Below are 16,287 nucleotides of genomic sequence, written 5' to 3' on the forward strand. Positions count from 1 at the left end.
CATTTCAACACGTTAAACAAATATTTTCTGAACACAGACGTAGTAAGTGACGTAACTAGAGTATGATTGGGAGGGGGGGGGTGGTGGATGGGGGTCCTCCTCCAGGATTTAGGTGTCATCGTATTAAAGTACAGAAAGAATTGGAACAAAACAAAGCGTTAGCAAGGAGATGCTTCTATCTCATACAATGACACCTAATCTATACTGCTTCCGACTATCACTAATTATTGCATTTTGTTTTTACATTTTTAGATTTTAAAACAAAACATAGAGCCAAAGTCACTTCAAGTAAATCACGTGACTAATTACCCTTGTTTTCAAAGTCGTGTATTGCAGTTAAACTATAATTTCATTTCAGATTTTGACATCGATGTTATTGAAAAACATAACTAATTACCCTTGTTTTCAAATAGTCCTTTATTGCAGTTAAACAATTATTTAATTTTAGTTTTTTAATTGAAGTAACTGAAATGATCTGCCGGGAGAGGGTGGGGATTAAGGATTAAAGTTAATAGAGAAGATATTAATTTTGATTTCTAGGTTAAAATGTAGCACAATTACATTGATTTCTAGGTTAAAATGTAACACAATAACTCTGCTTTCCTGGTTGAAGTAGCATTGATGTTGTAGTTGATCAAATCAGTGACAACAAACGATCGATCGACAAATGAATTTAACACGCCTTGTTGCGTTCGGCGATCAAAAAGATTATTACACAATACAAAACCCAGTTGAGGCAAGGACAACCGGACACCTAGTTAACACTAGATTTGAAAGCCATCATTCAAACATAAATAGAAATGCACGGTCGATGGGTTGAGAGGGCGACTGGGTGTTGAAAGTCATCAAGTACCTGAACTACACTAATGCCCCACCCATCTTCCATAACCCTTCTGCCTCACCCTCTCTGCCCCACCCGTCTGCCCCACCCCTCTGTCCCACCCTTCTGCCCCACTCTTCTGCCCCACCCGTCTGCCCCACTCTTCTGCCCCTTCCCTCTGCCCCACCCCTCTGCCCCACCCCTCTCTGCCCCACCCCTCTGCCCCACCCGTCTGCCCCACTCTTCTGCCCCACCCATCTGCCCCACCCCTCTGCCCCACCCCTCTGCCCCACCCCTCTCTGCCCCACCCCTCTGCCCCACCCGTCTGCCCCACCCGTCTGCCCCACCCCTCTGCCCCACCCGTCTGCCCCACTCTTCTGCCCCACCCATCTGCCCCACCCCTCTGCCCCACCCGTCTGCCCCACTCTTCTGCCCCACCCGTCTGCCCCACCCCTCTGCCCCACCCGTCTGCCCCACTCTTCTGCCCCACCCATCTGCCCCACCCCTCTGCCCCACCCCTCTCTGCCCCACCCCTCTGCCCCACCCGTCTGCCCCACCCATCTGCCCCACCCCTCTGCCCCACCCGTCTGCCCCACTCTTCTGCCCCACCCATCTGCCCCACCCCTCTGCCCCACCCCTCTCTGCCCCACCCCTCTGCCCCACCCCTCTCTGCCCCACCCCTCTGCCCCACCCGTCTGCCCCACTCTTCTGCCCCACCCATCTGCCCCACCCCTCTGCCCCACCCCTCTGCCCCACCCCTCTCTGCCCCACCCCTCTGCCCCACCCGTCTGCCCCACCCGTCTGCCCCACCCGTCTGCCCCACTCTTCTGCCCCTTCCCTCTGCCCCACCCCTCTGCCCCACCCCTCTGCCTCACCCCTCTGCCCCACCCTCTGCCCCACCCCTCTGCCCCACCCCTCTGCCCCACCCCTCTGCCCCACCCCTCTGCCCCACTTTTCAGGCCCCTTCTGTAATCACAATTTTTCCAACTTTTAACCCGCCCTCTGATAAAATATTGGACACATCAGAACGACCCCTTAGACCCACTCTTCAGATCCAACCCTCTGACCCACCCCATCACCAAACTAAAATAACCCATAAAGGGGTCCAGAAATAAAGTCACTAAAATAGTCCCTAGTGTATAGATGACACAACATACGTGAACTCGTAACAACAGCTTCAACAACTCAACATTGTTTCTAACAACACAAACAATACTGCGCATAAACAAATTGTCGTCTATTGACCTCGACTTTTCTATCGGGGTTAGCTTCCATAGCCATTGGTCGGTTAGGAGCACCAATGGCGACGTTATTTTGACTTTTTCTCTTCTAGAAGGTTAGCCGTACCCAGCTAGTGTATAAATCTGATGGGCCAGTAGCCGAACTCGGGACTTTCAGGTTTGCAGTCGTGCGCTCTACTACCCCACCACATCAGCCACCATACGTTTGAATGAGATTTTATACAACTCTGTAGTGCCAACATTATTTACCATGTTATATCATTAGTGCCAACATAATTTACCATGTTATACAACTCTGTAGTGCCAACATTATTTACACTGTTATCTGTAGTGCCAACATTATTTACACTGTTATACAAATCTGTAATGCTAACATTATGTACACTGTTATACAAATCTGTAGTGCCAACATTATTTACCCTGTTATACAAAACTGTAGTGCCAACATTATTTACCCTGTTATACAAATATGTAGTGCTAACATTATTGACCCTGTTATACAAATCTGTAGTGCCAAAATTATTTACCCTGTTATACAAATCTGTAGTGCCAACATTATTTACCCTGTTATACAAATCTGTAGTGCCAACATTATTTACCCTGTTATACAAATCTGTAGTGCTAACATTATTTACCCTGTTAAATCTATAGTGCCAACATTATTTACCATGCTATACAAATCTGTAGTGCTAACATTATTTACCCTGTTATACAAATCTGAAGGGCCAAATTATTTATCCTGTCATACAAATCTGTAGTGCCAACATTATTTACCCTGTTATACAAATCTGTAGTGCTAACATTATTTACCCTGTTAAATCTATAGTGCCAACATTATTTACCATGCTATACAAATCTGTAGTGCTAACATTATTTACCCTGTTATACAAAACTGTAGTGCCAACATTATTTACCCTGTTAAATCTGTAGTGCCAACATTATTTACCCTGTTAAATCTGTAGTGCCAACATTATTTACCCTGTTATACAAATCTGTAGTGCCAACATTATTTACACTGTTATACAAATCTGTAGTGCTAACATTATTTACACTGTTATACAAAACTGTAGTGCCAACATTATTTACACTGTTATACAAATCTGTAGTGCCAACATTATTTACCCTGTTATACAAATCTGTAGTGCCAACATTATTTACCCTGTTATACAAATCTGTAGTGCCAACATTATTTACACTGTTATACAAATCTGTAGTGCCAACATTATTTACCCTGTTATACAAATCTGTAGTGCCAACATTATTTACACTGTTATACAAATCTGTAGTGCTAACATTATTTACACTGTTATACAAATATGTAGTGCTAACAATATTTACCCTGTTATTCAAATCTGTAGTGCCAACATTATTTACACTGTTATACAAATCTGTAGTGCTAACATTATTTACACTGTTATACAAATATGTAGTGCTAACATTATTTACACTGTTATACAAATATGTAGTGCTAACATTATTTACCCTGTTATACAAATCTGTAGTGCCAACATTATTTACCCTGTTAAATCTGTAGTGCCAACATTATTTACCCTGTTATACAAATCTGTAGTGGCAACATTATTTACCCTGTTATACAAGTCTTTAGTGCCAACATTATTTACCATGTTATACAAATCTGTAGTGCTAACATTATTTACACTGTTAAATCTGTAGTTCCAACATTATTTACCCTGTTATACAAATCTGTAGTGCTAACATTATTTACCCTGTTATACAAATCTGTAGTGCCAACATTATTTACCCTGTTATACAAATCAGTAGTGCCAACATTATTTACACTGTTATACAAATCTGTAGTGCTAACATTATTTACCCTGTTATACAAATCTTTAGTGCCAAATTATTTACCCAGGTATACAAAGCTGAAGTGCCAACATTATTTACCCTGTTATACAAAACTGTAGTGCCAACATTATTTACACTGTTAAATCTGTAGTGCTAACATTATTTACACTGTTATACAAATCTGTAGTGCCAACATTATTTACACTGTTATACAAATATGTAGTGGCAACATTATTTACCCTGTTATACAAAACTGTAGTGCCAACATTATTTACCCTGTTATACAAAACTGTAGTGCTAACATTATTTACCATGCTATACAAATCTGTAGTGCTAACATTATATACCCTAAAAACTTGCAATGTGTAAAAAAAAACTAAGAGTCAGGCCCATCTTGAGACAAAAAAACTCTGCAGCTGATGTGATCACGTGATACCCGTAGAGAAAACCCATTACATCTAAGATAGCTGTAAATAGCTTCATTAACATAGCTGTATCCTTTTATTTGTGCTTTAAAGTGATAACCCCTCGGTTCATACATCCGGGGACACAGGCTAATAAAGATAAATGGCTGGGGCCCCCGACCCCCACACTGACCCCCGAGACTACTAGCTGGCAGAGTCAGTTGATCAAACGACGGATATGTTGTAGGGGCGGGTTATCAAGGCACCCTGGGAGTTACCAACCCGACCCCCACAGGAAGTACTGAATTTTATTGAAGACTCTTTGGATCATGTGACGCTTCAGATCCTTCAAATCCTGACCACAGTTGTGTGTCAAGTCTTCTCAGTGTTGGGACCAACCTCAACTTCAAATCCTGACCACAGTTGTGTGTCAAGTCTTCTCAGTGTTGGGACCAACCCCAACTTCAAATCCTGACACAGTTGTGTGTCAAGTCTTCTCAGTGTTGGGACCAACCCCAACTTCAAATCCTGACACAGTTGTGTGTCAAGTCTTCTCAGTGTTGGGACCAACCCCAACTTCAAATCCTGACACAGTTGTGTGTCAAGTCTTCTCAGTGTTGGGACCAACCCCAACTTCAAATCCTGACACAGTTGTGTGTCAAGTCTTCTCAGTGTTGGGACCAACCCCAACTTCAAATCCTGACACAGTTGTGTGTCAAGTCTTCTCAGTGTTGGGACCAACCCCAACTTCAAATCCTGACTACAGTTGTGTGTCAAGTCTTCTCAGTGTTGGGGCCATCCTCATGACATAAAATTAGTGGAACAGGCCAGAAATAAAAATTACTGATGTGCACTCACTACAGCAACAATTTAAAAACAACTGTATACTACTATACAATTTTAACGGAGATTTTGTAAACAGTCCACAACAAAATATTTGAAAAGTAACCATCTGCAAAAAGTAAATGGAGAATTTTTTTTTACAGTTAATACTAAGAAAACACCCCTGAAGTAATTAGAACTCAATTAAAATAATACCCTGTCGTGATATCTATAACGTGGAGGGCCCTAACTTTTTCTTCGTTCTTAATTTTAGTTTTGGAAGGGATCCCCTTCATCACAATTAAGGATACGTGTCAACTGGTTGTGCGCCATTGAGGCCATTGTATCCGATTTCAGCCTGCTTTTCTTTTTGGATTTGCTTCCATATCCTTAGTTCAACCAAGAACAAACTACAAGGAAGCAGTTGTTTGATTTTGGAGTTGTCTCTCCTAGAAGAGCGGCTGTCCCCAGCTAACGAGCCTCATCTGCCCGAGGGTTCGAACTCGAGACTTATAAGTTTAGCAGCTATGAGCTTTACCGACTCGACCACGCCGACCCCTGTGTACTGTCATGATGTAGACGATAACTGGACATTGTACAGGAGACTACTTCATCGTGACGTAGTGTACGAGCGTTATAAACAGAACTACATGACCGTTTTAATAACGGTTTAACCAGGAGCAACCACATGACAAAATTAATACAGGGGGAAGTTTTTCTTATAGTTTCACAAAGTATTACAAAAACGTGTTTCTTTCTAGATTTTATCGAAAGATGTAACAATTTGAGAATAACTTCTCTAATATGTATTGCGAAATTCACTAATATTTATTACGGAAAACGATTTTCTTACTATATGTTGATGGTGGTCTCAGTTTCGGAATGACTTCTCTAATATGTAATACAGAAAACGTGCTCCACACTGTCTGTTGATGTATGTGTTGGTCTAGAGAAACTTCTGCCATTTTTTACCTAGTCAGGTAAGTTGATACCCGGCACTGCAATAGTGACGTCAGATGAGCTACGGCAGGTAACCCTAACTAGCCATTACCACAGACAGCATGACAGGTGTAACAAAACTAATGAACCTTCCCTTTCAAAATTCTAGCCTCAAAACTAGATGATAGATTAGGGTCTGTCTCGTGTTCCCGCCTGCCCGGCCCTAGCGCCCCATACATCTCCCTCCCCCCTTAGTGCTGGATTACTGCCCACAGACATAGTTAATACCCGGTGCCGACTCGCTAATGAATGTCAGGTATATGTCAGTCCTGGCTTCAAGACTGACTCCCCCCCCCCACCCTTTTCAACAGTTGGATAGCAGCCGGAACATGTGGCCGGAATTTATGTCATGTGCCGGAAAAATCCGGCAAAAATTTGAGGGTTGGGGAGAGCATGGAAAAACTTGATGGAGGGGGGAGCGGTAGCATTTAAAAAATTTGAAGGTAGGGTTGTTCATAAAAAAACAATTGAGGGGGGGGGGAGAGGTGAGCATGAAAAAAAATGATGGCTCGGGAAAACATGATGGCCGGGGACAGAATGATCAAACTTGATGTTTGAGGAGATCATGAAAAATGATTTTTGGGGAGAGCATGAAAAATGATGTTTGGGGAGAGCATGAAAAAAGTTCACGTTTGTCTAAAGCATGAAAATTTGATGTTTGGGAAGAGCATGAACAAATTTCATGTGGAAAGCATGAAAAATTGATGTTTGTGGAGTGCATGAGAAAACTTGATGGTTCTGGACAGAATGAAATATCTGAAGGTGATCGAGTTTAAACGACAGGGCTCAGTTTTCTGTCTCACCGGTGACTCATTAAGCTCCTGGAGCTTCTGCCCGTGACGACAGAGATGAAAGACTTGCTTCTCTCCCCTAAGATATATTGTTGCTTCTCTCCCTTTAGATATATTGTTTTCTGGTTATGTTAAAAACATGTCAAATGGAATATTTGTTTGGTTGAAAAGTGTCGGTGTGGTAAAAAAGTTGTTGAAACTGGTGTAGAAGAAATGAGAAAACAGGAATACTATGGTTAGTGACAATAGTCACATTACTACTGTTTCTCAATGATAAGTAAATACAATAGTCACATGACTATTATTTCTCTGTGATAAGCAAGTGACAATAGTCACCCAAACCTCACATTACAAACAATCATAGATGCACGTGACCCGAAGCCATACGTATATGTAAAATATAATCATTAATTAAATCTTATTTTAAAATCCAATCTCTTCATAATTTCGCCCTTTTGTCTTTACCATGGCAAATAATTACATTTTCTTTGAATTCGAATATTTAATTACAATTTTAAATTAATTTTCTATCTTCAATTCAACTCCCAAACTTTTCCCAATCTTCTATAAACTTTTACCATTCAAAATTTACTTCATCGTCTAATTTACTTTTAAATTTTCTTTAACTTCCATCTTCCATTCAAAGTTTACTCCCTCTATTAATCTACTCCTTATTTTCTAGTTTAGTTCACTTAAGTCATTCAAAATTAACTTCATATTCTAATCTACTTCTTAAAGTTTCTTTAAATTCCTATCTTACATTCAAAGTTAACCTCCTCTTCTAATCTACTTCTTAAAGTTTCTTTAAATTCCTATCTTCCGTTCAAAGTTAACTTCATCTTCTAATTTACTTCTTAAAGTTTCTTTTACTCTTCATTTAAATTTACAATATTCCGTCGCTACTGCAATCAGATACATCATTCTGATTGCATTATTCGCCGCTAATTATTTTCTTGAAATATTTTCACTGACAAAACGAAATTAGCATAAATAACAAAGTAGCTTAGAAAGAAAACTAAAATTTTCATTCATTAACAATTAGAATAATTGCAAGCTAATTACAATTCTGGGCTGAATCCGTTTGTCTTGTAGTTTTTAGAAACATTTCTTCTAGAATTAGCAATGACCTTTAAGATATTTGTTCTTCGAGTAATTATAAAAACGACATTTCAAATTTGCCAGAAAGCAGCTAGCACGCGAGGTTGCAGAGAGACTGTCACAATTCGGACGAACAGAGTGGAAAGATTTTGTTTTATGAAACTTTTTTTTCAATGTAGAACTAGGATCTTTCTGGTATTTGTTGAGTATGTTTTAAACATTTGAAGTTTGTGCCCAAGCAAAGCTTATATCATATTTTAGCTAGTATCACAAAACATATCAAACCATTAAGCCAATGCTTCGAATCACGTATAATAATAGAATTATGTTTTACCCAAATTAAAAACCTGCTTTATTATTTACGTTAAGTATAGACCTAACATTAAGACCCAGTTTAAATATTCCGTTTTTTAAACCAATAGACCCGATATATGAACAACTGGGTTCAACTAGTCAATAAAAACCAATTATATTGATAACATGTTTATAACGTACTCAACCCAACCCCGGCCATTAAACTCATCGGATGGCCCTACAACCCAACTGGCCATTAAACTCATATGATGGCCCTAACAACCCAACCCCGGGCATTAAACTCATCGGATGGCCCTACAACCCAACTGGCCATTAAACTCATATGATGGCCCTAACAACCCAACCCCGGGCATTAAACTCATCGGATGGCCCTACAACCCAACTGGCCATTAAACTCATATGATGGCCCTAACAACCCAACCCCGGGCATTAAACTCATCGGATGGCCCTAACAACCCAACCCTGGTCATTAAACTCATCGGATGGCCCTACAACCCAACTGGCCATTAAACTCATATGATGGCCCTAACAACCCAACCCTGGCCATTAAACACATCGGATGGCCCTACAACCCAACTGGCCAATAAGCTCATCGGATGGCCCTAACAACCCAACCCTGGCCATTAAACACATCGGATGGCCCTACAACCCAACTGGCCAATAAGCTCATCGGATGTCCCTAACAACCTAACCCTGGCCATTAAACACATCGGATGGCCCTACAACCCAACTGGCCATTAAACTCATATGATGGCCCTAACAACCCAACCCTGGCCATTAAACACATCGGATGGCCCTACAACCCAACTGGCCAATAAGCTCATCGCATTGCCCTACAACCCAACTCTGGCCATTGAACTCATCGTATGGCCCTAGGTTGTAAACCGATCTGATTTTGCTCTAAAAGATCATGGATCTGATCAGAAAACTGACCTGACCTTGTTCTAAAAGATCATGACCTCCCCCACCCCCCTACCGTCGTGAAGTAGGCCTCCTCTCGCGGCCAGCGATAACCACGTGACCACGACAATGCCGGCCTTTGAAGCTGTCAGCACGTCTCTAGAACCCCCTGGAACAATCTGGAACTCGGAGAGAAAGTCTCAGCCGTAATTCGTGCCGTGTCCGCGGGTCGCCTCGTTAGTCCCGGTCAGGCCATCAACCGTAATCTTTCTTGTTTTCCTGCTCACACTCGCGTGCGCAATCTCGTCTCCTGCTGTCTCCTCACGCGCGGGGCTACAGAATTACCTGGCCAGTGACGTCAGAGCTATTCACCTGGCCAGTGACGTCAGAGCTATTCACCTGGCTAGTGACGTCAGAGACATTCGCCATGTCTAAATTGACGTCATAGACATTCAAGATCAGTGACGTCAGAGTCATTCACCAGCCAGTGACGTCATAGCCATTCACTTGACCAGTGACGTCATAGACATTCACGACCAGTGACGTCAGAAACATCTCCTTAACGAGCTAAAACCCCCTGCACCTTTTAAAAATTCCTTCGTCCAAATCTCTGACCCTTACATAACACATAAAACATGATCCTTTAACAAGCTCCTTAAGAATATTATTATTAATTGCTGATCAAATTAATTAACCTGGTATTTAATTAACCTAATTATTGTTTTTAAAATTACCAGTCAAATATCGAAATTAGAAGGATCAGCACAATTGCATGACATACTTGTAAATTAATATTGTAAAATTGTAAATTAATATTGTTAAAAATATTTTAATAACAGGAGAGTATTTTCTTGACTAATCTTCGCGACACCAAAACAAACTTGATTAATTTTAAAAGAAATAATTTATTGATCCATGCATTGTGCTCTACTGGAAGTATAATTATAGGTAGCACAGCCTTCAGCTGCCAGTAGCGACACGAAACTATTGGAAGTATAATTATAGGTAGCACAGCATTCAGCTGCCAGTAGCAGTATAATTATAGGTAGCACAGCATTCAGCTGCCAGTAGCGACACGAAACTATTAGCTTTAAACATTGTCAACGAAGATCAGTAATTAGGTTAAAATATTTACGCAAAAAAAGTGTCCGGATTTAGAATTAACGATGTTGGGGAGTAAAGGATCACATGTCAACCCGCCATTTTGTGTTGTCACGTGACTTTGCAAATGATAACAGATGGGCAGTTAAGAGATCTATTACAGGTAGCAGAAGTGACCACGTGATACTCCTGAGGGGGCGATTTCAATTCGTTTGTTTTGAGTTTTTTAAACAACTATTGAACAGGGAGGTCATGATTTAAAAATAACTTGATTAATTATCATTGTTGAACATTTGCACCAAAAAGCCATATTTAATACATGTATGAAGATAAGTCAAGCTTTCTCTTGTATTGAGATGGCTGGAGAGGTGGCTTTTGTGGAGTTTAATTATAGACTTTTCTTGTACAAAACAGAGAAAATATTTGAACATCATCTCCCGTGCTTCTTGCAGGGGCATGGGCCATCAACTCCAGCTGCCCAGAGTTCTCTGTCCTGCTGGAGTATGGGCACCAAATACAGCTCCATTCTCTTCAGTTTGTTCCATGACACCCTTTTACCAGACACCCTTTAAACCCCCCCCCCCTTTAAAGCCCCAACCTCTGAAACCTTCACCCATAGAAACCCCCTCATTAGACACATTTAGTCACCCCCTCATCAGACCCCCCCCTTCATTACACCCCTCATTAGACAACTCTTCATTAGACCCTTCCTCATTAGACCACGCCTTATTAGACACCCTTCATTAGACACCCCTTTATTAGACAGACCCTTCTTCATTAGACACACTAAAACACCACCCCCTCATTAGGCACCCTCTAATTAGACACACCCTTATTAGACGCCCCTTTATTAGACACCCCCTCATTAGACACCCTTCATTAGACACCTCTTCATTAGACCCTTCCTCATTAGACACCCCCTAATTAGACACACTTAGACACCCCCTCATTAGACCCCCCTCATTAGACACCATTAGACCCCCCTTATTAGACCCCCCTCATTAGACACCCTTCATTAGACACCTCTTCATTAGACCCTTCCTCATTAGACACCCCCTAATTAGACACTTAGACACCCCCTAATTAGACACACTTAGACACCCCCTCATTAGACCCCTCATTAGACCCCCCCCCCCCCGTGTTAGTCAACATGTACTCACGAGCTTCCTTGGCTATTTTCTCGGCGTCCCACGTGCCCTTGGGGTCGGTGTTGACGTTTAGACTGACCATGCGGCCTGGCCCGACTCTGTAGAAGAAACAGATAACTCAGTAAATGGATGGACCTACAGCTTTATACCAGTCAAACCCTCACCCTAACCTCCAGCTTTTCATCAGTCAAACCCTAACACTTATGGTCTTCAGATCAATATCATGTTGAGACAACAACAACAACACTGACTTCAGTTCTTCGAAATTTTGTCAACACAGCAGTCTGCCTAGGCATATTTATCAGTGAGATTATGTTGGTGTTAGGGTGGGGGTTGTTGGATTAGGTCAGGGGTCGGCAACCTTTTTAGATGGAAGAGCCAAAAGTTACAATCTACAAAATTTCCAAATTTTTAAAGAGCCACTAATATTTTTATGCACTTGAGTAGTGGAAAGCATGGAAACATTGCCACGGGGCTGGCTCGGAGAAAAGAGTCAGGAAGAAACATTGCTAATGCCCAGCGGCTGTCAACTGTCCATATACTCTAATCCACCTATTCTCATTTTTAAAAACAATTGTTTAAAGTTGTTTTTGGTTTTACAGTATAATGTTTTTTTGAGTTTTGAAAATAAAATAATATAATTATTACGGAACTGGAGAGCCGCATATTGACATCAAAATAGCCGCATGCGGCTCGCGAGCCGCAGGTTGCCGACCCCTGGATTAGGTAAATATGGATATATATTTTGAAGGAGCCACTGTGACCCTGCAGAGAGTCACCCATACCTACATTTATATATATATATTCATAAATATTAAGAAAAGAAAAAATTAATATTTAAAACAAACAAACAAACAAATAATTTGTTTATTTTTAATAGGCTTATAATTATCTTTCCATTTTTTCTGCCCTCTCCCCCTCTTTACCCATCCCGCAGATTCGTCTATGACTGTCCAGCATTTAGTAATGGATGTTCGTTTGATTCTTTCGTTGACTTAAACTACACATTTTTGATACATTGTCATGTAGAAAAGTTTTGGCTTTCTCCTTCAAGTTAGCGAAATTTTCCTAAGATAAGAAATTCTAATCCCAGGAATTTTATATCATAAACACATCAATATTTGCTGTTTCTAGTCTTTGATCTCACCGTTTCCTGTTGCATGATAGCTGAACTAAAGCCTCAATTCCAGATACTCAATGCTAACTTACACAACACAACTCGAATGTAAAGTACGTTTCATATTGATTTAAAATTATATAATCATCTCTTGATTAATAGATTAGATCTTAGATACATTAATCACTTAAATTTCCCGATTTCAGCTTTACGTAAACTTGACAACTGAATTTTGAAGGTTGTACAAGATAATTTGAGCTTTTACATCGTAAAAATACACTTACGTCATCTACATTAACTAATTTATTTAATCATCCCTTAATTTATGCAATTTACCTACCACTCCCAATTAGTTTTTAAATTATTTTACTCGTAAAAAAAAAAAAAAATAAAAAAATAAAAAAAAATAAAGCCCATATTGACGAATTTGCTTCCAGATTTGACATAAATGTGGTCTACTCCCAAATCTGAGCACTGATGGAGCTCTTTTGGTGAAACACGGTTTCCTTTCCCATTCTCTGGCCATTCCCCAATTTTCGCTCCCCGTATAATTCTCATCTTGCCAGTCTTCTTGTGGCTTCGGGGGCCAAACTGCAATTTCCGTGGCGACCTTTTAAAGTTACCCTAATCATGCTAGCTACCATCATAGCTATCCTGTGTTTTATTTGTCGTGTGGTATGTTGCCGGGTTGCTTGTCTTCATATTTTCAGAGCGCTCCTAGTCATGTACGTGGAGTCATGGTAATGTGAATGTAATTAGGTGTAGAGGAGTCTGGGAGTCATTGACTCTTGAATTAAGGAAACATACATTATAGAGTCAGCGGCGTCTTGACTTGAACTAAATAACCTGACTTTATATATAGTCTTATACATTTTTAGATAAAGAACAGTATAAGTAGTACCATTATAAATAAGGTTACAAAGTTAACTTAATTAAATAAAACACTGAGTCAAGATTCTTATTTTAAGTGCCTACTTAACAGAGGCAATAAATCTTGAACTAAATATAAGAATTATAAAGTACAGAATTTTAAACTAAATCTAATGATTACGGAGTCAGCCGCTTTTGTACTAATACACACAGAGTCAATGACTCTTACAGTAATTACAGAGATAACGTTGTAACTGACTCTTATATTACTGAACAGAACAGTGACTCGTATATCGAGTAAAGAGAGAAGAGTCAGTGAATCGCTGGCTATTGTATTCCGTAGGAGGTCAAATGATGTCGACAGTGTGCCATCTAAAATATTCAAAGACCCAAGCAGTGCATCGACACACACAACCAAATAAATCAAAAACCGGCAGGGAAGTTCTATGAACCCGCTGAAAGAACGGCCATGAAATGGAATCGGCGATTCCGTACATTATTTATACGCCGTTTAACATCAGCGGTTGGAGGAGGTTCGGTTGAAATGTTCGGAGCTGATTCACTCACAACACACTACAAAGTTGGCTCATTCAACATTTAGCTCTCGCAGCAAAGAATCTTGTTTTGTAAATAGAAACGATTTTTTTTGACGCAGGAAATCATTAAAAGAGCCATAGGAAGCTGTTGGGGCTAGGCCTGTTTAAATCAGAGCTGTAGGAAGCTGTTGGGTCTGTTTAAATCAGAGCTATAGGAAGCTGTTGGGGGGAGCTATAGGAAGCTGTTGGGTTGGGCGTTGGGCCTGTTTAAATCAGAGCTGTAGGAAGCTGTTGGGGGAGCTATAGGAAGCTGTTGGGTTGGGCCTGTTTAAATCAGAGCTGCAGGAAGCTGTTGGGTTGGGCCTGTTTAAATCCGAGCTTTAGGAAGCTGTTGGGGCAGCTAGAGGAAGCTGTTGGGGGAGCTATATGTAACTGTTGGCCTGTTTAAATCAGAGCTGTAGGAAGCTGTTGGGTTAGGCGTGTTTAAATCAGAGCTGTAGGAAGCTGTTGGGTTGGGCCTGTTTAAATCAGAGCTATAGGAAGCTGTTGGGTTAGGCGTGTTTAAATCAGAGCTGTAGGAAGCTGTTGGGTTGGGCCTGTTTAAATCAGAGCTATAGGAAGCTGTTGGGGGAGCTAGAGGAAGCTGTTGGGTTGGGCCTGTTTAAAACTACTGGGTTTATTATGAATAAACTACGTCCGGTTAAGATTGGCTCTCATTATTCCTAGCTCTAATAGACCCGGTACTTGAGTGAATGCCTTGAGGGCCAATTTAAACTGTTTAGCAAGTATCGATACCATAATACTAACCCAGGTCTACATTTAACCAAAGACATGACCCTTACCGTAACCATGCACATAGCTCTCAAACTAATCTTAACCCAAACACTTATCAAAATCTTACCCTTGTCATCGTATTGCCCTCATTTTCTCAAGACATGACTGATCTTCCACAGTAATATAATAGATGACAGGGTTTCTTTCTAAACATTTTTCCCGTGTGGGGAGGGGGCCACTTGAAACTTCCGTACTGGGTGCTTAAAATTTCCGGGTCGGGGGGAGGTAATTCACTGGTTGGTGATACCTCAAAGAAAAAATTTTAATGACTAGTCGGCCACTAATTTTACATTATTTACAAAAGTTTTGAAGAATTTGAAAGTGCGTTGCAAGGAATAATTTAACCCGCAGAAATATTTTTTATTCCAATTACTGTTTCGACCATTATTTTATAAATGTATGTTTTTTCCACACTGTATTTAGCAATACTGCGACACAGGATATACTCTTGAATATCGCCCGCGGATTAATCCACTGAAGCCGATTTACTATAGATATTTAATGAATGTGGTCACCCAGCAATGCGATTGGTTACTTCAGGCAGATGAAGAGGACGATGGGAAATATATGTAATTAGGTCATCTAGTAGATGGAGCGACAAACGCATCGGAAAATTAGCTTCGTTTGGTGATAATTGCGGGAGGAAGGTGCAGAAAATCCGCTCACATCCCCAGTGGGGTTTCAAGCGTCTGAGCTAAAGGCTGGAGGGACGGAGCTAAACATGAGCTAATCTGCCTGCTAATCGTGTGTCCTGACGAGTTAGCATCAACTCATGATTGATCTAACAACGGATCTAGACGTATTAGCCGCGGAGATGTCCACACTACCATAATCGCAGTAATTTGATCTTGTTGGCGGTTTTATGGCGGACTGTCTTTACTCACACACACACGCGCGCTAGCGGCCGTCACGGCTACTCACGTTGAGATTAGGGAGGATATTAAGCCGTGATATATGGGCGTAATACCTGGACAGGTGGGCGGTCAGGTGGTTATGACAGGTGAGAGGTCAGGTGGTTATGACAGGTGAGAGGTGAGGTGGTTATGACAGGTGAGGTCAGGTGGTTAGTTGTAGGACAGGTGGGCGGTCAGGTGGTTAAAACAGGTGAGTTAAGTGGTTATGACAGGTGAGTTCAGGTGGTTATGACAGGTGAGAGGTCAGGTGGTTATGACAGGTGAGTTCAGTTAGTTATGACAGGTGAGTTCAGTTAGTTATGACAGGTGAGAGGAGAGGTCAGGTGGTTAGTTGTATGACAGGTAAGTTCAGGGGGTTATGACAGGTGAGAGGTCAGGTGGTTATGACAGGTGAGAGGTCAGGTGGTTATGACAGGTGAGATAGGTGGTTATGACAGGTCAGAGCTATCTGTTGAATGGTGACCATATATAAGATACACTTCATCTCACCACAGAATCTCTAGTAGAAAAAGGTACATATGTAACTACACCATTTTAACCAGACGGTCTCCAACAGCGTATATTTCATCTA

General features: G+C 41.1%; 1 protein-coding gene across 1 annotated transcript in view; it reads right to left on the minus strand.

Moving 5' to 3' along the window:
* LOC131946479 (receptor-type tyrosine-protein phosphatase N2) overlaps positions 1 to 16,287 on the minus strand; it is a 242,185-nt gene that overhangs the window by 97,356 nt on the left and 128,542 nt on the right. The window contains exon 9 of the mRNA XM_059307257.1: positions 11,458 to 11,543. Within this exon, the coding sequence (XP_059163240.1) occupies positions 11,458 to 11,543 (86 nt within the window). The remainder of the gene's footprint in view (positions 1 to 11,457; positions 11,544 to 16,287) is intronic.

Source organism: Physella acuta, unplaced genomic scaffold, assembly GCF_028476545.2.
Source record: "Physella acuta isolate Inbredline_101_S28 unplaced genomic scaffold, ASM2847654v3 ptg000562l, whole genome shotgun sequence".
Classification (NCBI taxonomy): Eukaryota; Metazoa; Mollusca; class Gastropoda; family Physidae; genus Physella; species Physella acuta.